The 22,053-nt window shown below is 51.8% G+C and overlaps 1 protein-coding gene across 1 annotated transcript in view; it reads right to left on the bottom strand.

Moving 5' to 3' along the window:
- The window catches only part of dytn (dystrotelin), a 33,679-nt gene that overhangs the window by 6,265 nt on the left and 5,361 nt on the right, over positions 1–22,053 (bottom strand). Inside the window, exons 3-9 of the mRNA XM_044345223.1 lie at positions 6,809–6,883; positions 5,004–5,208; positions 1,076–1,161; positions 878–957; positions 722–793; positions 465–628; positions 254–365 (exon numbers count right to left, since the gene is read on the bottom strand). Coding sequence (XP_044201158.1) covers positions 254–365; positions 465–628; positions 722–793; positions 878–957; positions 1,076–1,161; positions 5,004–5,208; positions 6,809–6,883 — 794 coding nt within the window. The remainder of the gene's footprint in view (positions 1–253; positions 366–464; positions 629–721; positions 794–877; positions 958–1,075; positions 1,162–5,003; positions 5,209–6,808; positions 6,884–22,053) is intronic.

The raw sequence follows: 22,053 nt of genomic DNA, 5'->3' as shown, positions 1-22,053 counted from the left end.
TGTGTGTGTGTGTGTACCTGTGTGTGTGTGTGTGTGTGTGTGTGTGTACCTGTGTGTGTGTGTGTGTGTGTGTGTGTGTGTGTGTGTGTACCTGTGTGTGTGTGTGTGTGTGTGTGTGTGTGTACCTGTGTGTGTGTGTGTGTGTGTGTGTGTGTGTGTGTGTGTGTACCTGTGTGTGTGTGTGTGTGTGTGTGTGTGTGTGTGTACCTGTGTGTGTGTGTGTGTGTGTGTGTGTGTGTGTGTGTGTGTGTACCTGTGTGCAGAACTCGAGCACTGGATGGTGTGTTTTGTGTTTCCTGGTGTGTCTGTTGGTCAGGAAGCAGCTCTGACACACCTGGACGTTCACACACTTCATACAGCGATACCTGAACACACGGAGCAGCGGCGCCCTTCACTTTGTCTGACAGGATCCTCAGCGAGTATAAACCTGCTCACAGGTAAACGCTTTGTTTATACTTGCTCACCTGAGTCCGGAGATGGGGAAGGTCTTGCAGGTGTGGCAGCGGACGCTGTGACTGACATTCTTACTGACCGACAGGCGGTATAGCGTGGGTAACCATAGCAACAGGCGTGGCTCGCTCTGCAACCATGACAACACGTGTTCCTCGCTTGCAGAAGGGGTCAACACCTGTAGACATACACAGTCACTGTGTTGCCATGACGACCACCAATCACCTGCAGCCGTGTGTGTGTGTGTGTGTGTGTGTGTGTTCATTCTCACCCCGTTAAAACACGACCTCATTGCCGCCTCCACGCTGCCGAAAACACCTTCCTCCTGCACCGCCGCCGGAACCTCAACACACACACACACACACACACACACTTTAGAGAGCAGCAGGAGAGAGGCATGCTGGGAAATGTCGTCTGCAGTGTTTACCTGGCTGACGTCCTGCAGTAAAGATCTGAGTGATGACCTGCTGACTGAACCTGAACAGGTGGCTGCAACACACACCAGTGCTACACACACACCACACACACACACACACACACACACACACACACACAGGGTATTTTATTCTGAAGAGAACATCCTTCTTCACTACAATCAACATGTATTTTATTCAGAAAGTCAAACCTCTGTATTTGACCATCAGAGAATCTGCAGACAGACAGATGAGAGCAGCTCGAAGAGAACCAGCAGACACACGACCACACTGACTCCTGAAACACACACACACACACACACACACAAACACACACACACACGGTTATACACAAATACACACAGATTAGGGGTTTAACGTCACAGTAGAAACTATTACTGACACAGTTAATGTTGACGCTTCTTTTATGAAAATATGAATTACTCTTGTTTTATTGAGTCTGTTTTAACCTTTTCTCTTATCTGCTGGTGTGAGTCACTTTCCCTGAAAGACAGGAACAGGTTGGAAGGCTTTGTGAGAACATGCAGTAAAATCACTGGCACAAATCTTGAGGCACTCTTCAGTCAGTCCTGGCTGACTGTAGTCACCTCCTGTTCAGTGACTACAAGTCTCTGCCCAGACGCAGGACCAATAGACCTAAAAACTCATGTGTCCCTGCCACCATTGGCTTTTTGAACAGTATCATGTAGTTCTTTGTCTTTTTTGTGTAATTTGAATGTAGGTTGGTGTGTGTTGTTGATTGTATTTATTTAAATACAATAAATTGCCCCCCCTGGGGATAATAGAGATTACCTTGACCTTGAAAGAAAATAACCTTTCTGTTCCTTTCCACCACGGCAATAACAGAGCATATTTTAATAATAGTGTCACACTCAGTCAGTGGTCTCATCTGCTATTCTGATGGCAGCGACACTACAGAGTAACCAGGGTAACCAGGGTAACCAGGGTACCTTGGCTAAGGTGGCTAGCATACATCCATGAGCATGGTACAGCTAAGTGGTGCCCTGCCAAAATGTCTCAGGTGGAACTTGTGCTCTATTGTTCCACAAGTTGCAGTAGGTTATTAAACTATTTTGTTTGGGGAACGGAGTGTATTCTTCATATGAATGAATGCACCCAATCGTAACGTCCGTATCGTAACGGTTTGGGACGAATAAACGTATAGTTACACCGCTAATACAGATACAGAGCTGCTTGAAAGTTTGTGAACCCTTGAGAATTTTCTGTTTCTACGTAAATAATGTGATCAGACATGAGTCCTAAAACTAGATAAAGGGAACCCAACTAAACCAATGAGACAAAAAATTAAACGTATTCATGTATTTGTTGAGGAAAATGATCCAATCTTACATATTTATGGAGGCAGAAGTATGTGAAGCCTTGCTTTCAGTAACTGGTGTGACTCCATCTTGCAGCAATAACTTCAACCAAACGTTTCCAGTAACTGTTTATCAGCTCTGCACATCAGCTTGGAGGAATTTTAGCCCGTTCGTCCTCACAGAACAGTCTCAGCTCAGGGATGTTGGTGGGCTTCTCACCATGAACAACATGCTTCAGGTCCTTCTACAGCATTTCTACAACATGAAGGTCAGGACTTTGACTCGGCCGTTCCATAACATCAACTTTCTTCTGCTTTAACCGTTCTTTGATAGAACAACTTGTTGTTTAGTGTTGTTGTCTTACTGTATGACCCACTTTCTGTTGAGCTTCAGTTCACAGACGGATATCTTGACATTTTCCTGTAGAATTTGCTGGTACAACTCAGAACTCACAGCTCCATCAATGATTGCAAGCTGTCCTGGTTCAGAGGCAGCAAAGCAGCTCAAACCATGATACCACCACCACCATGTTTCACAGATGGGTTCAGGTTCTTACGCTGGAATGCAGTGTTTGCTCATCACCAAACATAAAGCTTCTCATTCAAGCCAAAAAGTTGGATTTTGGTCTCCCTTTAGTTTCCTAGACGTTACTCTGGGTCCTTTGTACACAATCTGTCTGACAGTCGACTGGTGGAGTCCAAACTCTTTAGAAATGGTTTTGTAACCTTTTCCAGTCTGGTGAGCATCAACAACTCTTCTTCTAATGTCGTCAGAAATCTCCTTTGTTTGAGCCATGACACACTTCCACAAACCTGTGAAGCTCAGAGTTTGACAGTGAAGACCCAGATTTCTCTTCTGTAAATAAGGCAGGGCCTCCCAGACTCACACTGGATTGTCATCCCATTGATTGAAACACCCGACTCTAATTTCCTCTTCAAATGAACTGATAATCCTGGAGGTTCACATACTTTTGCCTCACACACACACATATGTAACATCGGATCATTTTCCTCAATAAATATACAAATAAGTTTAATGTTTTTGTGTCATTTGATTAATTTGGTTCCCTTTATCTATTTTTAGGACTTGTGTAAAAATCTGATGATGTTTTAGATCATATTTATGCAGAAATAGAGCAAATTCTAAAGGGTTCACAAACTTTCAAGCAGCACTGTGTATATACAAATATATGCAGATATAATCACATGTAAACACAACAGATTAAAGCACCGTTGAGGCTCTGCAATTATGAAAAAGTTGGCACAAGTTGAGGTAAAGTGAAAAGAGGCAGACAGACATAACGGGGGGAGATGTTCCTGTGGTGGGGCTGATGATGGTCATGGACCAGGGAACAACAGAAGTGCCCTGCCGCTTCCCAGCGCTGTGTGGGAGCGTCTGACACGCTGTCAGCTGCTCCGTTGTTCCAGTGCTGGACCGGCGATTCCCCCACGGGCTCACACTGGATATGGGCCGTGTTGGACCAGCACCACAAGCCTGGACCCCGGGGGAGGGTCGTGTTTGACCGGACAGTTAAGTGGTCATTTTAAATCAGGACATTTTAAGTGTTAGTGTTTTGTGTTTAGTCCTGTTTATTATTGTCCTCGTCTTTTCTTGTGGTTATTTGTGGGGTTTTCAAGCTGGGGGAAGGTTAGCTGATAGGTATGGGGGGGATACATGACTGTCTCGGCCAGTTTAATCTGCATGCCCCATAGAAGTGTGAAATCAAGTGTGCCTATTTAGGGTTTAAATCGTGTGGGTTTTTATGGCGCTCAGTGTGTTTTCTTAAATGCTTTTTGTAACAGTATCGGTGTGTGTACCCACCTGTCAGCTGCCATAGTGTGTTTACCTGTGCGGGGTGGCCTTGTTGGCTGTGACAATATGGGAGGCTGGTTAGCTGGGGGACAGACTGTCTGAGGGGGGTATGTTACAGCTTGGCCAGTCTTATCCTCGGTCCACTATGAATATGCTGTTGTCTGATGAACTGATCTTTGTAAAATAAAGAGTCTAAATATTTTCTTTATATGTTGTAAGTGTTCTCAGATCTCTGACGCCGGACCATACTGGGAAAAAAGGTGGTGGCAGTAGTAGCTTTTAAGCCAATCCAGTTACTTAATATTCATACCTGAAGCAGGGTTTATTACAATAATAATATCAGGGTATAACATGTTTACAGACGAGCCTATCCTCCCAAGAAAAACGACCCTGTAGGTCGTAAATTCAGTCACTAAGAACAATCTGTATTTACATTTGAGTGACAGACGCCATCTAGTGACTGTAGTAGTTATGACCTATAAACAAAGTGATGCAGTTCAGATGATGTCTGTATAAGATGTCTTCCTTATTAGGCAGAGGCAGGTTGGGTGGATAACCAGATAGTTAGATTAGATTGCAAAGAGTGGACTTAGCTTCAGGAGACCACTGTTTGCTTCCCGTTTACAACCACGAATGTCATGTTTACACCTGCGAGTCAGGACATTTAAAAAAAACCTAACATGGTGTTTACTGTTGCCATGATGACAAAAGTTGCCTAACTTTCAGGAAGTAGTAACTTTAACCCACACCACATTTCAAGTGATCATTTGAACCCAAACCATGATCTTTCCCTAACCAAGTGGTTTTTGTGCCTAAATCTAGCCAGACCTTAACCACAGCGTTGTCACACCTGAAAACATTGTTTTTTAATAGTGATTTGTAACAGTTTTGGAAAGCAGCATATTACACTTCAGTGGGTCGTTTAGGTTGCAGGTACAAACAAGCTATGTGGTCGTTTAGTTTGGAGGATTTGTTGTTACAGACTGACCAGTCAAACATCCTGAACATCAGACTGCATGTCTCCTCTGGAGTCACCACCATCACATGACCCGGCACTTCCTGTGACACGCTGTGGAACATCCTGTTTAGACTCTGCGTCACTTCCTCCCAGCTTAGCACCACATCCTGCTGCTGGTTAACCCCGCCCACCGTCAGCAGGGCTGCCGTGATGTGTCGAACGAACACAACGTCCACTGGAGACACAAATACACACAAACACAGAAACATCGATTCAATCAACTAAATATAACATATATAATCCTAAATATGACTGACTACTATGTTGTTGTTGCTGTTGTTGTTCTACTTCTCTGTATAATAATATAATATCATGGTCTTATATAAAGTATCCACATGTTTCAAGACTCCAAGAAACCTGAGCCCTGGGGGTTCGCACCCAAAGTGTGAAGCTCTACTCATGGATCCAGGTTATCAAAACCAGAGATTCCCCTCTTATCTTTCTCTTTTCTCCACGAGCTGCAGCAGGAGCAGCTCCTTGCTCTCTTTCACACCTCCAGCAGCTGCTGGAGCAGCTCTCTGCTCTCTTGTGTGGCCTGCTCACAGCAGACACACACAGTCTTCTTTACGGCAGAAGACGCGAGAGCCTGCTTAAGACTCAGAAACTAAGTTTCCTTGTGCCAGCAGCTAACACACAAGTCTGCTGGCCAGTTTAACAAGTACAGGAGCCGCGAAATGGAGTTAGCTTGCCACTAACTCTACACCAAGGAGTGACCTGGGCCCTCTGCACGACTGGAGTGCTCTCTCTCCAGCAACGCCTGCGTCTTTCAGCTTCAGAGCCAAAGCCTTCTCAGCCTGACTCACCCACGGATTCACCGGCTACAAAGCAGAACGCCACAAAGCATCTCTCCCTTCATGGACTGGTAACAACTGGGCATAGCCTAGCAACGCAGTGAAGCATAGTACGGCTAAGCAAGAATGTTTAACTCAAACAATGTACTGTACGTGTATTGATTTGGTTAAGGTTATACATTGAACTGTTGTTGTGATGTCCTTGTTGCCTATAGTCAGGTTACTGCATAGCCACACCGCTAGGTTAATGTTAGCATGCTTAACACATGTTACATCCAGTAACTAGGCCTTGCATGCAACTAACCTCATTTTTTAACCTGGCACTTTTAGCCTACACCAGTTGGCCTTGAATAGAGAACCACACAGTTAAGAGGTTAAAACCTAGTTTGGTGAACTTTGGTTCAGGCAGCACATGTGGTTCAAGACACCACATGGTCTGGCCTTTTATCTCTGTAGTTCCCTTTATCAGCCAAATTGTCGGCATGCCATGTGCTCAGTCACCAGGTGACTGCAGCCATCTTGCTATTGTCTTCCCTACACACACACACACACACTCACACACTCACACTTGTATATAGGTACACTTAGCTAGATTAGTATTGTGTGTTGCTTTTACCCTTTTGTTAAATAAATGCTTTTGGATATACCTGTTGTCTGTTTTAATGTTGCACAAGAATGAGTTTTGCCAACTTCTGCTCTGTGAAGAACTCCAAATCCTTCAACCTTTACTAGCTATTGATATGGTGATTTTGTTTATAGTTATTAAATTAATTATTAATCAAAGTCCCAAATTCATAGATTAGTACACTTTGAGACTGAATTGGCTGTTTTTCCCTGAGTCCAGGGTGGTGCCCCGATATTATTAAGTCTTATTAATAATTTTATTGATTTAAATAATTAACAATTATCTTTGATAATCATTAATTATTGCTGATAGCCAAACTTGTAGCCACGGCCCAACAATATCCAGGTGTTTGTACTCACTTTGGCAGAGTTTCTGCAGAGACTGGAGTTTCACGGCGGTTCTGTAGATGGACGGACGAATTTCATTCAGTCCCTCTGAACAGGAAACAGGAAACACATCAAAATAAAACAATCATAAACCTTTATTTAGGAGCTTTGAGTTGAAGGTGTTTGAATGGTTTTTCTTGAATACTACCTCACCTGTGCTAACACACGTGCACTAACTCACCTGCGCTAACTCACCTGTGCTAACACACGTGCACTAACTCACCTGCGCTGTTTATTGTGTGGCTGATCAGCTCTGGACAGGTAAAATTTGCCAGGTGTTTTCTAGAGCACTAAAGTAATAATAATAATAATAATAATAATAATAATAATAATACATTTAATTTGTACCACACTGTTCATTTGTTCTGAATCTGAAAGTGCTACAGCATTAAAAACACACAACATGAAGAAAATAAGATTTAAGATGAAAAAGGTTTTTCTCCTTTTTTGAAGAGTGTGCTGCCCTCAGATGGTTAGGAAGACTTAGTACTGGGGGGCCATGGTGCAGAGTTTAGTACTGGGGGCCCATGGTGCAGAGTTTAGTACTGGGGGCCCATGGTGCGGAGTTTAGTACTGGGGGGCCATGGCGCAGAGTTTAGTACTGGGGGGCCATGGTGCAGAGTTTAGTACTGGGGGGTCATGATGCAGAGTTTAGTACTGGGGGCCATGGTGCGGAGTTTAGTACTGGGGGGCCATGGTGCAGAGTTTAGTACTGGGGGGTCATGGTGCGGAGTTTAGTACTGGGGGGCCATGGTGCAGAGTTTAGTACTGGGGGCCCATGGTGCAGAGTTTAGTACTGGGGGGCCATGATGCAGAGTTTAGTACTGGGGCCCATGGTGCAGAGTTTAGTACTGGGGGGCCATGATGCAGAGTTTAGTACTGGGGGGCCATGGTGCAGAGTTTAGTACTGGGGGGCCATGATGCAGACTTTAGTACTGGGGCCCATGGTGCAGAGTTTAGTACTGGGGGGCCATGATGCAGAGTTTAGTACTGGGGGGCCATGGTGCAGAGTTTAGTACTGGGGGCCATGGTGCAGAGTTTAGTACTGGGGGGTCATGATGCAGAGTTTAGTACTGGGGGCCCATGGTGCAGAGTTTAGTACTGGGGGGTCATGGTGCAGAGTTTAGTACTGGGGGCCATGGTGCGGAGTTTAGTACTGGGGGCCATGGTGCGGAGTTTAGTACTGGGGGGTCATGGTGCGGAGTTTAGTACTGGGGGGCCATGGTGCGGAGTTTAGTACTGGGGGGCCATGGTGCAGAGTTTAGTACTGGGGGCCCATGGTGCAGAGTTTAGTACTGGGGGGCCATGATGCAGAGTTTAGTACTGGGGCCCATGGTGCAGAGTTTAGTACTGGGGGGCCATGATGCAGAGTTTAGTACTGGGGGGCCATGGTGCAGAGTTTAGTACTGGGGGGCCATGATGCAGACTTTAGTACTGGGGGGCCATGGTGCAGAGTTTAGTACTGGGGGGTCATGATGCAGAGTTTAGTACTGGGGGCCCATGGTGCAGAGTTTAGTACTGGGGGGTCATGGTGCAGAGTTTAGTACTGGGGGCCCATGGTGCAGAGTTTAGTACTGGGGGCCATGGTGCGGAGTTTAGTACTGGGGGCCATGATGCAGAGTTTAGTACTGGGGGCCATGATGCAGAGTTTAGTACTGGAGGCCATGGTGCGGAGTTTAGTACTGGGGGCCCATGGTGCAGAGTTTAGTACTGGGGGCCATGATGCAGAGTTTAGTACTGGAGGCCATGATGCAGAGTTTAGTACTGGGGGGCCATGATGCAGAGTTTAGTACTGGGGCCCATGGTGCAGAGTTTAGTACTGGGGGGCCATGATGCAGAGTTTAGTACTGGGGGGCCATGGTGCAGAGTTTAGTACTGGGGGCCATGGTGCAGAGTTTAGTACTGGGGGGTCATGATGCAGAGTTTAGTACTGGGGGCCCATGGTGCAGAGTTTAGTACTGGGGGCCATGGTGCGGAGTTTAGTACTGGGGGGTCATGGTGCGGAGTTTAGTACTGGGGGGTCATGGTGCGGAGTTTAGTACTGGGGGGCCATGGTGCAGAGTTTAGTACTGGGGGCCCATGGTGCAGAGTTTAGTACTGGGGGGCCATGATGCAGAGTTTAGTACTGGGGGCCATGATGCAGAGTTTAGTACTGGGGGGTCATGATGCAGAGTTTAGTACTGGGGGCCCATGGTGCAGAGTTTAGTACTGGGGGCCCATGGTGCAGAGTTTAGTACTGGGGCCCATGGTGCAGAGTTTAGTACTGGGGGCCATGGTGCGGAGTTTAGTACTGGGGGCCATGATGCAGAGTTTAGTACTGGAGGCCATGGTGCGGAGTTTAGTACTGGGGGCCCATGGTGCAGAGTTTAGTACTGGAGGCCATGGTGCGGAGTTTAGTACTGGGGGGCCATGGTGCGGAGTTTAGTACTGGGGGGCCATGATGCGGAGTTTAGTACTGGGGGCCCATGGTGCGGAGTTTAGTACTGGGGGGCCATGGTGCAGAGTTTAGTACTGGGGCCCATGGTGCAGAGTTTAGTACTGGGGGGCCATGATGCAGAGTTTAGTACTGGGGGGCCATGGTGCAGAGTTTAGTACTGGGGGGCCATGATGCAGACTTTAGTACTGGAGCCCATGGTGCAGAGTTTAGTACTGGGGGGCCATGATGCAGAGTTTAGTACTGGGGGGCCATGGTGCAGAGTTTAGTACTGGGGGCCATGGTGCAGAGTTTAGTACTGGGGGGTCATGATGCAGAGTTTAGTACTGGGGGCCCATGTTGCAGAGTTTAGTACTGGGGGGTCATGGTGCAGAGTTTAGTACTGGGGGCCCATGGTGCAGAGTTTAGTACTGGGGGCCATGGTGCGGAGTTTAGTACTGGGGGCCATGGTGCGGAGTTTAGTACTGGAGGCCATGGTGCGGAGTTTAGTACTGGGGGCCCATGGTGCAGAGTTTAGTACTGGGGGCCATGATGCAGAGTTTAGTACTGGAGGCCATGGTGCGGAGTTTAGTACTGGGGGGCCATGGTGCGGAGTTTAGTACTGGGGGCCATGATGCAGAGTTTAGTACTGGGGGGCCATGGTGCAGAGTTTAGTACTGGGGGCCATGATGCGGAGTTTAGTACTGGGGGCCATGGTGCGGAGTTTAGTACTGGGGGCCATGGTGCGGAGTTTAGTACTGGGGGGCCATGATGCAGAGTTTAGTACTGGGGGCCCATGGTGCGGAGTTTAGTACTGGGTGGCCATGGTGCAGAGTTTAGTACTGGGGGCCCATGGTGCAGAGTTTAGTACTGGGGGCCATGATGCAGAGTTTAGTACTGGGGGCCCATGGTGCAGAGTTTAGTACTGGGGGGCCATGGTGCGGAGTTTAGTACTGGGGGCCATGATGCAGAGTTTAGTACTGGAGGCCATGGTGCAGAGTTTAGTACTGGGGGGCCATGGTGCGGAGTTTAGTACTGGGGGGCCATGATGCAGAGTTTAGTACTGGGGGCCATGGTGCGGAGTTTAGTACTGGGTGGCCATGGTGCGGAGTTTAGTACTGGGGGGCCATGATGCAGAGTTTAGTACTGGGGGGTCATGGTGCGGAGTTTAGTACTGGGTGGCCATGGTGCAGAGTTTAGTACTGGGGGCCCATGGTGCAGAGTTTAGTACTGGGGGCCATGATGCAGAGTTTAGTACTGGGGGCCCATGGTGCAGAGTTTAGTACTGGGGGCCATGGTGCGGAGTTTAGTACTGGGGGCCCATGGTGCAGAGTTTAGTACTGGGGGGTCATGGTGCAGAGTTTAGTACTGGGGGTCATGATGCAGAGTTTAGTACTGGGGGCCCATGGTGCAGAGTTTAGTACTGGGGGGTCATGGTGCAGAGTTTAGTACTGGGGGCCCATGGTGCAGAGTTTAGTACTGGGGGCCCATGGTGCGGAGTTTAGTACTGGGGGGCCATGGCGCAGAGTTTAGTACTGGGGGGCCATGGTGCAGAGTTTAGTACTGGGGGGTCATGGTGCAGAGTTTAGTACTGGGGGCCATGGTGCGGAGTTTAGTACTGGGGGGTCATGGTGCAGAGTTTAGTACTGGGGGCCATGGTGCGGAGTTTAGTACTGGGGGGCCATAGTGCAGAGTTTAGTACTGGGGGGTCATGGTGCGGAGTTTAGTACTGGGGGGCCATGGTGCGGAGTTTAGTACTGGGGGGCCATGGTGCGGAGTTTAGTACTGGGGGCCATGATGCAGAGTTTAGTACTGGGGGCCATGGTGCAGAGTTTAGTACTGGGGGGCCATGGTGCAGAGTTTAGTACTGGGGGCCATGGTGCGGAGTTTAGTACTGGGGGGCCATGGTGCGGAGTTTAGTACTGGGGGGCCATGATGCAGAGTTTAGTACTGGGGGCCCATGGTGCGGAGTTTAGTACTGGGTGGCCATGGTGCAGAGTTTAGTACTGGGGGCCCATGGTGCAGAGTTTAGTACTGGGGGCCATGATGCAGAGTTTAGTACTGGGGGCCCATGGTGCAGAGTTTAGTACTGGGGGCCATGGTGCGGAGTTTAGTACCGGGGGCCCATGGTGCAGAGTTTAGTACTGGGGGGTCATGGTGCAGAGTTTAGTACTGGGGGTCATGATGCAGAGTTTAGTACTGGGGGCCCATGGTGCAGAGTTTAGTACTGGGGGGTCATGGTGCAGAGTTTAGTACTGGGGCCCATGGTGCAGAGTTTAGTACTGGGGGCCCATGGTGCAGAGTTTAGTACTGGGGGCCCATGGTGCGGAGTTTAGTACTGGGGGGCCATGATGCAGAGTTTAGTACTGGGGGGCCATGGTGCAGAGTTTAGTACTGGGGGGTCATGGTGCAGAGTTTAGTACTGGGGGCCCATGGTGCAGAGTTTAGTACTGGGGGCCATGGTGCGGAGTTTAGTACTGGGGGCCATGGTGCGGAGTTTAGTACTGGGGGCCATGATGCAGAGTTTAGTACTGGGGGCCATGATGCAGAGTTTAGTACTGGGGGCCCATGGTGCAGAGTTTAGTACTGGGGGCCATGATGCAGAGTTTAGTACTGGAGGCCATGGTGCGGAGTTTAGTACTGGGGGGCCATGGTGCGGAGTTTAGTACTGGAGGGCCATGATGCAGAGTTTAGTACTGGGGGCCATGATGCAGAGTTTAGTACTGGGGGCCATGGTGCAGAGTTTAGTACTGGGGGGCCATGGTGCAGAGTTTAGTACTGGGGGCCATGATGCAGAGTTTAGTACTGGGGGCCATGGTGCGGAGTTTAGTACTGGGGGGCCATGGTGCGGAGTTTAGTACTGGGGGGCCATGATGCAGACTTTAGTACTGGGGGGCCATGGTGCAGAGTTTAGTACTGGGGGCCATGGTGCAGAGTTTAGTACTGGAGGCCATGGTGCGGAGTTTAGTACTGGGGGCCCATGGTGCAGAGTTTAGTACTGGGGGCCATGATGCAGAGTTTAGTACTGGAGGCCATGGTGCGGAGTTTAGTACTGGGGGGCCATGGTGCGGAGTTTAGTACTGGGGGGCCATGATGCAGAGTTTAGTACTGGGGGCCATGATGCAGAGTTTAGTACTGGGGGGTCATGATGCAGAGTTTAGTACTGGGGGCCCATGGTGCAGAGTTTAGTACTGGGGGCCCATGGTGCAGAGTTTAGTACTGGGGCCCATGGTGCAGAGTTTAGTACTGGGGGCCATGGTGCGGAGTTTAGTACTGGGGGCCATGATGCAGAGTTTAGTACTGGAGGCCATGGTGCGGAGTTTAGTACTGGGGGCCCATGGTGCAGAGTTTAGTACTGGGGGCCATGATGCAGAGTTTAGTACTGGAGGCCATGGTGCGGAGTTTAGTACTGGGGGGCCATGGTGCGGAGTTTAGTACTGGGGGGCCATGATGCAGAGTTTAGTACTGGGGGCCATGATGCAGAGTTTAGTACTGGGGGGCCATGGTGCAGAGTTTAGTACTGGGGGCCATGATGCAGAGTTTAGTACTGGGGGCCATGGTGCGGAGTTTAGTACTGGGGGGCCATGGTGCGGAGTTTAGTACTGGGGGGCCATGATGCAGAGTTTAGTACTGGGGGCCCATGGTGCAGAGTTTAGTACTGGGGGCCATGATGCAGAGTTTAGTACTGGGGGCCCATGGTGCAGAGTTTAGTACTGGGGGCCATGGTGTGGAGTTTAGTACTGGGGGCCCATGGTGCAGAGTTTAGTACTGGGGGCCATGATGCAGAGTTTAGTACTGGGGGCCATGGTGCGGAGTTTAGTACTGGGGGGCCATGGTGCAGAGTTTAGTACTGGGTGGCCATGGTGCAGAGTTTAGTACTGGGGGCCCATGGTGCAGAGTTTAGTACTGGGGGCCATGATGCAGAGTTTAGTACTGGGGGCCCATGGTGCAGAGTTTAGTACTGGGGGCCATGGTGTGGAGTTTAGTACTGGGGGCCCATGGTGCAGAGTTTAGTACTGGGGGGTCATGGTGCAGAGTTTAGTACTGGGGGTCATGATGCAGAGTTTAGTACTGGGGGCCCATGGTGCAGAGTTTAGTACTGGGGGGTCATGGTGCAGAGTTTAGTACTGGGGCCCATGGTGCAGAGTTTAGTACTGGGGGCCCATGGTGCAGAGTTTAGTACTGGGGGCCCATGGCGCAGAGTTTAGTACTGGGGGGTCATGGTGCAGAGTTTAGTACTGGGGGCCATGGTGCGGAGTTTAGTACTGGGGGGTCATGGTGCGGAGTTTAGTACTGGGGGCCATGGTGCGGAGTTTAGTACTGGGGGGCCATAGTGCAGAGTTTAGTACTGGGGGGTCATGGTGCGGAGTTTAGTACTGGGGGGCCATGGTGCGGAGTTTAGTACTGGGGGGCCATGGTGCGGAGTTTAGTACTGGGGGCCATGGTGCAGAGTTTAGTACTGGGGGGCCATGGTGCAGAGTTTAGTACTGGGGGCCATGATGCAGAGTTTAGTACTGGGGGCCATGGTGCGGAGTTTAGTACTGGGGGGCCATGGTGCGGAGTTTAGTACTGGGGGGCCATGATGCAGAGTTTAGTACTGGGGGCCCATGGTGCGGAGTTTAGTACTGGGTGGCCATGGTGCAGAGTTTAGTACTGGGGGCCCATGGTGCAGAGTTTAGTACTGGGGGCCATGATGCAGAGTTTAGTACTGGAGGCCATGGTGCGGAGTTTAGTACTGGGGGGCCATGGTGCGGAGTTTAGTACTGGGGGGCCATGATGCAGAGTTTAGTGCTGGGGGCCATGATGCAGAGTTTAGTACTGGGGGGCCATGGTGCAGAGTTTAGTACTGGGGGCCATGATGCAGAGTTTAGTACTGGGGGCCATGGTGCGGAGTTTAGTACTGGGGGGCCATGGTGCGGAGTTTAGTACTGGGGGGCCATGATGCAGAGTTTAGTACTGGGGGCCCATGGTGCGGAGTTTAGTACTGGGTGGCCATGGTGCAGAGTTTAGTACTGGGGGCCCATGGTGCAGAGTTTAGTACTGGGGGCCATGATGCAGAGTTTAGTACTGGGGGCCCATGGTGCAGAGTTTAGTACTGGGGGCCATGGTGTGGAGTTTAGTACTGGGGGCCCATGGTGCAGAGTTTAGTACTGGGGGGTCATGGTGCAGAGTTTAGTACTGGGGGTCATGATGCAGAGTTTAGTACTGGGGGCCCATGGTGCAGAGTTTAGTACTGGGGGGTCATGGTGCAGAGTTTAGTACTGGGGCCCATGGTGCAGAGTTTAGTACTGGGGGCCCATGGTGCAGAGTTTAGTACTGGGGGGCCATGGCGCAGAGTTTAGTACTGGGGGGCCATGGTGCAGAGTTTAGTACTGGGGGGTCATGGTGCAGAGTTTAGTACTGGGGGCCATGGTGCGGAGTTTAGTACTGGGGGGTCATGGTGCAGAGTTTAGTACTGGGGGCCATGGTGCGGAGTTTAGTACTGGGGGGTCATGGTGCAGAGTTTAGTACTGGGGGCCATGGTGCGGAGTTTAGTACTGGGGGGCCATAGTGCAGAGTTTAGTACTGGGGGGTCATGGTGCGGAGTTTAGTACTGGGGGGCCATGGTGCGGAGTTTAGTACTGGGGGCCATGATGCAGAGTTTAGTACTGGGGGCCATGGTGCAGAGTTTAGTACTGGGGGGCCATGGTGCAGAGTTTAGTACTGGGGGCCATGATGCAGAGTTTAGTACTGGGGGCCATGGTGCGGAGTTTAGTACTGGGGGGCCATGATGCAGAGTTTAGTACTGGGGGGCCATGGTGCAGAGTTTAGTACTGGGGGGCCATGATGCAGACTTTAGTACTGGGGCCCATGGTGCAGAGTTTAGTACTGGGGGGCCATGATGCAGAGTTTAGTACTGGGGGGCCATGGTGCAGAGTTTAGTACTGGGGGCCATGGTGCAGAGTTTAGTACTGGGGGGTCATGATGCAGAGTTTAGTACTGGGGGCCCATGGTGCAGAGTTTAGTACTGGGGGGTCATGGTGCAGAGTTTAGTACTGGGGGCCATGGTGCGGAGTTTAGTAATGGGGGCCATGGTGCGGAGTTTAGTACTGGGGGGTCATGGTGCGGAGTTTAGTACTGGGGGGCCATGGTGCGGAGTTTAGTACTGGGGGGCCATGGTGCAGAGTTTAGTACTGGGGGCCATGATGCAGAGTTTAGTACTGGGGGGCCATGATGCAGAGTTTAGTACTGGGGGGCCATGGTGCAGAGTTTAGTACTGGGGGCCATGGTGCAGAGTTTAGTACTGGGGGGTCATGATGCAGAGTTTAGTACTGGGGGCCCATGGTGCAGAGTTTAGTACTGGGGGGTCATGGTGCAGAGTTTAGTACTGGGGGCCATGGTGCGGAGTTTAGTACTGGGGGCCATGGTGCGGAGTTTAGTACTGGGGGGTCATGGTGCGGAGTTTAGTACTGGGGGGCCATGGTGCGGAGTTTAGTACTGGGGGGCCATGGTGCAGAGTTTAGTACTGGGGGCCCATGGTGCAGAGTTTAGTACTGGGGGGCCATGATGCAGAGTTTAGTACTGGGGCCCATGGTGCAGAGTTTAGTACTGGGGGGCCATGATGCAGAGTTTAGTACTGGGGGGCCATGGTGCAGAGTTTAGTACTGGGGGGCCATGATGCAGACTTTAGTACTGGGGGGCCATGGTGCAGAGTTTAGTACTGGGGGGTCATGATGCAGAGTTTAGTACTGGGGGCCCATGGTGCAGAGTTTAGTACTGGGGGGTCATGGTGCAGAGTTTAGTACTGGGGGCCCATGGTGCAGAGTTTAGTACTGGGGGCCATGGTGCGGAGTTTAGTACTGGGGGCCATGATGCAGAGTTTAGTACTGGGGGCCATGATGCAGAGTTTAGTACTGGAGGCCATGGTGCGGAGTTTAGTACTGGGGGCCCATGGTGCAGAGTTTAGTACTGGGGGCCATGATGCAGAGTTTAGTACTGGAGGCCATGATGCAGAGTTTAGTACTGGGGGGCCATGATGCAGAGTTTAGTACTGGGGCCCATGGTGCAGAGTTTAGTACTGGGGGGCCATGATGCAGAGTTTAGTACTGGGGGGCCATGGTGCAGAGTTTAGTACTGGGGGCCATGGTGCAGAGTTTAGTACTGGGGGGTCATGATGCAGAGTTTAGTACTGGGGGCCCATGGTGCAGAGTTTAGTACTGGGGGCCATGGTGCGGAGTTTAGTACTGGGGGGTCATGGTGCGGAGTTTAGTACTGGGGGGTCATGGTGCGGAGTTTAGTACTGGGGGGCCATGGTGCAGAGTTTAGTACTGGGGGCCCATGGTGCAGAGTTTAGTACTGGGGGGCCATGATGCAGAGTTTAGTACTGGGGGCCATGATGCAGAGTTTAGTACTGGGGGGTCATGATGCAGAGTTTAGTACTGGGGGCCCATGGTGCAGAGTTTAGTACTGGGGGGTCATGGTGCAGAGTTTAGTACTGGGGGCCCATGGTGCAGAGTTTAGTACTGGGGCCCATGGTGCAGAGTTTAGTACTGGGGGCCATGGTGCGGAGTTTAGTACTGGGGGCCATGATGCAGAGTTTAGTACTGGAGGCCATGGTGCGGAGTTTAGTACTGGGGGCCCATGGTGCAGAGTTTAGTACTGGAGGCCATGGTGCGGAGTTTAGTACTGGGGGGCCATGGTGCGGAGTTTAGTACTGGGGGGCCATGATGCGGAGTTTAGTACTGGGGGCCCATGGTGCGGAGTTTAGTACTGGGGGGCCATGGTGCAGAGTTTAGTACTGGGGCCCATGGTGCAGAGTTTAGTACTGGGGGGCCATGATGCAGAGTTTAGTACTGGGGGGCCATGGTGCAGAGTTTAGTACTGGGGGGCCATGATGCAGACTTTAGTACTGGAGCCCATGGTGCAGAGTTTAGTACTGGGGGGCCATGATGCAGAGTTTAGTACTGGGGGGCCATGGTGCAGAGTTTAGTACTGGGGGCCATGGTGCAGAGTTTAGTACTGGGGGGTCATGATGCAGAGTTTAGTACTGGGGGCCCATGTTGCAGAGTTTAGTACTGGGGGGTCATGGTGCAGAGTTTAGTACTGGGGGCCCATGGTGCAGAGTTTAGTACTGGGGGCCATGGTGCGGAGTTTAGTACTGGGGGCCATGGTGCGGAGTTTAGTACTGGAGGCCATGGTGCGGAGTTTAGTACTGGGGGCCCATGGTGCAGAGTTTAGTACTGGGGGCCATGATGCAGAGTTTAGTACTGGAGGCCATGGTGCGGAGTTTAGTACTGGGGGGCCATGGTGCGGAGTTTAGTACTGGGGGCCATGATGCAGAGTTTAGTACTGGGGGGCCATGGTGCAGAGTTTAGTACTGGGGGCCATGATGCGGAGTTTAGTACTGGGGGCCATGGTGCGGAGTTTAGTACTGGGGGCCATGGTGCGGAGTTTAGTACTGGGGGGCCATGATGCAGAGTTTAGTACTGGGGGCCCATGGTGCGGAGTTTAGTACTGGGTGGCCATGGTGCAGAGTTTAGTACTGGGGGCCCATGGTGCAGAGTTTAGTACTGGGGGCCATGATGCAGAGTTTAGTACTGGGGGCCCATGGTGCAGAGTTTAGTACTGGGGGGCCATGGTGCGGAGTTTAGTACTGGGGGCCATGATGCAGAGTTTAGTACTGGAGGCCATGGTGCAGAGTTTAGTACTGGGGGGCCATGGTGCGGAGTTTAGTACTGGGGGGCCATGATGCAGAGTTTAGTACTGGGGGCCATGGTGCGGAGTTTAGTACTGGGTGGCCATGGTGCGGAGTTTAGTACTGGGGGGCCATGATGCAGAGTTTAGTACTGGGGGGTCATGGTGCGGAGTTTAGTACTGGGGGCCATGGTGCGGAGTTTAGTACTGGAGGCCATGGTGCGGAGTTTAGTACTGGGGGCCCATGGTGCAGAGTTTAGTACTGGGGCCCATGGTGCAGAGTTTAGTACTGGGGGCCATGGTGCGGAGTTTAGTACTGGGGGCCATGATGCAGAGTTTAGTACTGGAGGCCATGGTGCGGAGTTTAGTACTGGGGGCCCATGGTGCAGAGTTTAGTACTGGGGGCCATGATGCAGAGTTTAGTACTGGAGGCCATGGTGCGGAGTTTAGTACTGGGGGGCCATGGTGCGGAGTTTAGTACTGGGGGGCCATGATGCAGAGTTTAGTACTGGGGGCCATGATGCAGAGTTTAGTACTGGGGGGCCATGGTGCAGAGTTTAGTACTGGGGGCCATGATGCAGAGTTTAGTACTGGGGGCCATGGTGCGGAGTTTAGTACTGGGGGGCCATGGTGCGGAGTTTAGTACTGGGGGGCCATGATGCAGAGTTTAGTACTGGGGGCCCATGGTGCTGAGTTTAGTACTGGGTGGCCATGGTGCAGAGTTTAGTACTGGGGGCCCATGGTGCAGAGTTTAGTACTGGGGGCCATGATGCAGAGTTTAGTACTGGGGGCCCATGGTGCAGAGTTTAGTACTGGGGGCCATGGTGTGGAGTTTAGTACTGGGGGCCCATGGTGCAGAGTTTAGTACTGGGGGGTCATGGTGCAGAGTTTAGTACTGGGGGTCATGATGCAGAGTTTAGTACTGGGGGCCCATGGTGCAGAGTTTAGTACTGGGGGGTCATGGTGCAGAGTTTAGTACTGGGGCCCATGGTGCAGAGTTTAGTACTGGGGGCCCATGGTGCAGAGTTTAGTACTGGGGGCCCATGGCGCAGAGTTTAGTACTGGGGGGTCATGGTGCAGAGTTTAGTACTGGGGGCCATGGTGCGGAGTTTAGTACTGGGGGGTCATGGTGCGGAGTTTAGTACTGGGGGCCATGGTGCGGAGTTTAGTACTGGGGGGCCATAGTGCAGAGTTTAGTACTGGGGGGTCATGGTGCGGAGTTTAGTACTGGGGGGCCATGGTGCGGAGTTTAGTACTGGGGGGCCATGGTGCGGAGTTTAGTACTGGGGGCCATGGTGCAGAGTTTAGTACTGGGGGGCCATGGTGCAGAGTTTAGTACTGGGGGCCATGATGCAGAGTTTAGTACTGGGGGCCATGGTGCGGAGTTTAGTACTGGGGGGCCATGGTGCGGAGTTTAGTACTGGGGGGCCATGATGCAGAGTTTAGTACTGGGGGCCCATGGTGCGGAGTTTAGTACTGGGTGGCCATGGTGCAGAGTTTAGTACTGGGGGCCCATGGTGCAGAGTTTAGTACTGGGGGCCATGATGCAGAGTTTAGTACTGGAGGCCATGGTGCGGAGTTTAGTACTGGGGGGCCATGGTGCGGAGTTTAGTACTGGGGGGCCATGATGCAGAGTTTAGTGCTGGGGGCCATGATGCAGAGTTTAGTACTGGGGGGCCATGGTGCAGAGTTTAGTACTGGGGGCCATGATGCAGAGTTTAGTACTGGGGGCCATGGTGCGGAGTTTAGTACTGGGGGGCCATGGTGCGGAGTTTAGTACTGGGGGGCCATGATGCAGAGTTTAGTACTGGGGGCCCATGGTGCGGAGTTTAGTACTGGGTGGCCATGGTGCAGAGTTTAGTACTGGGGGCCCATGGTGCAGAGTTTAGTACTGGGGGCCATGATGCAGAGTTTAGTACTGGGGGCCCATGGTGCAGAGTTTAGTACTGGGGGCCATGGTGTGGAGTTTAGTACTGGGGGCCCATGGTGCAGAGTTTAGTACTGGGGGGTCATGGTGCAGAGTTTAGTACTGGGGGTCATGATGCAGAGTTTAGTACTGGGGGCCCATGGTGCAGAGTTTAGTACTGGGGGGTCATGGTGCAGAGTTTAGTACTGGGGCCCATGGTGCAGAGTTTAGTACTGGGGGCCCATGGTGCAGAGTTTAGTACTGGGGGGCCATGGCGCAGAGTTTAGTACTGGGGGGCCATGGTGCAGAGTTTAGTACTGGGGGGTCATGGTGCAGAGTTTAGTACTGGGGGCCATGGTGCGGAGTTTAGTACTGGGGGGTCATGGTGCAGAGTTTAGTACTGGGGGCCATGGTGCGGAGTTTAGTACTGGGGGGCCATAGTGCAGAGTTTAGTACTGGGGGGTCATGGTGCGGAGTTTAGTACTGGGGGGCCATGGTGCGGAGTTTAGTACTGGGGGCCATGATGCAGAGTTTAGTACTGGGGGCCATGGTGCAGAGTTTAGTACTGGGGGGCCATGGTGCAGAGTTTAGTACTGGGGGCCATGATGCAGAGTTTAGTACTGGGGGCCATGGTGCGGAGTTTAGTACTGGGGGGCCATGGTGCGGAGTTTAGTACTGGGGGGCCATGATGCAGAGTTTAGTACTGGGGGCCCATGGTGCAGAGTTTAGTACTGGGGGCCCATGGTGCAGAGTTTAGTACTGGGGGCCATGATGCAGAGTTTAGTACTGGGGGCCCATGGTGCAGAGTTTAGTACTGGGGGCCATGGTGCGGAGTTTAGTACTGGGGGCCCATGGTGCAGAGTTTAGTACTGGGGGGTCATGGTGCAGAGTTTAGTACTGGGGGTCATGATGCAGAGTTTAGTACTGGGGGCCCATGGTGCAGAGTTTAGTACTGGGGGGTCATGGTGCAGAGTTTAGTACTGGGGCCCATGGTGCAGAGTTTAGTACTGGGGGCCCATGGTGCAGAGTTTAGTACTGGGGGCCCATGGTGCGGAGTTTAGTACTGGGGGGCCATGGCGCAGAGTTTAGTACTGGGGGGCCATGGTGCAGAGTTTAGTACTGGGGGGTCATGGTGCAGAGTTTAGTACTGGGGGCCATGGTGCGGAGTTTAGTACTGGGGGGTCATGGTGCAGAGTTTAGTACTGGGGGCCATGATGCAGAGTTTAGTACTGGGGGGCCATGGTGCAGAGTTTAGTACTGGGGGGCCATGATGCAGACTTTAGTACTGGGGCCCATGGTGCAGAGTTTAGTACTGGGGGGCCATGATGCAGAGTTTAGTACTGGGGGGCCATGGTGCAGAGTTTAGTACTGGGGGCCATGGTGCAGAGTTTAGTACTGGGGGCCATGGTGCAGAGTTTAGTACTGGGGGGTCATGATGCAGAGTTTAGTACTGGGGGCCCATGGTGCAGAGTTTAGTACTGGGGGGTCATGGTGCAGAGTTTAGTACTGGGGGCCCATGGTGCAGAGTTTAGTACTGGGGCCCATGGTGCAGAGTTTAGTACTGGGGGCCCATGGTGCAGAGTTTAGTACTGGGGCCCATGGTGCAGAGTTTAGTACTGGGGGCCATGGTGCGGAGTTTAGTACTGGGGGCCATGGTGCGGAGTTTAGTACTGGGGGCCATGATGCAGAGTTTAGTACTGGGGGCCATGATGCAGAGTTTAGTACTGGAGGCCATGGTGCGGAGTTTAGTACTGGGGGCCCATGGTGCAGAGTTTAGTACTGGGGGCCATGATGCAGAGTTTAGTACTGGAGGCCATGGTGCAGAGTTTAGTACTGGGGGGCCATGGTGCGGAGTTTAGTACTGGGGGGCCATGATGCAGAGTTTAGTACTGGGGGCCATGATGCAGAGTTTAGTACTGGGGGCCATGGTGCAGAGTTTAGTTCTGGGGGGCCATGGTGCAGAGTTTAGTACTGGGGGCCATGATGCAGAGTTTAGTACTGGGGGCCATGGTGCGGAGTTTAGTACTGGGGGGCCATGGTGCGGAGTTTAGTACTGGGGGGCCATCATGCAGACTTTAGTACTGGGGCCCATGGTGCAGAGTTTAGTACTGGGGGGCCATGATGCAGAGTTTAGTACTGGGGGGCCATGGTGCAGAGTTTAGTACTGGGGGCCCATGGTGCAGAGTTTAGTACTGGGGGGTCATGATGCAGAGTTTAGTACTGGGG

Source organism: Thunnus albacares, chromosome 24, assembly GCF_914725855.1.
Source record: "Thunnus albacares chromosome 24, fThuAlb1.1, whole genome shotgun sequence".
In the NCBI taxonomy this organism is placed as follows: domain Eukaryota; kingdom Metazoa; phylum Chordata; class Actinopteri; order Scombriformes; family Scombridae; genus Thunnus; species Thunnus albacares.
The sequence above is the reverse complement of the archived record's forward strand: the minus strand, read 5'-3'. Positions and strand labels throughout refer to the sequence as shown.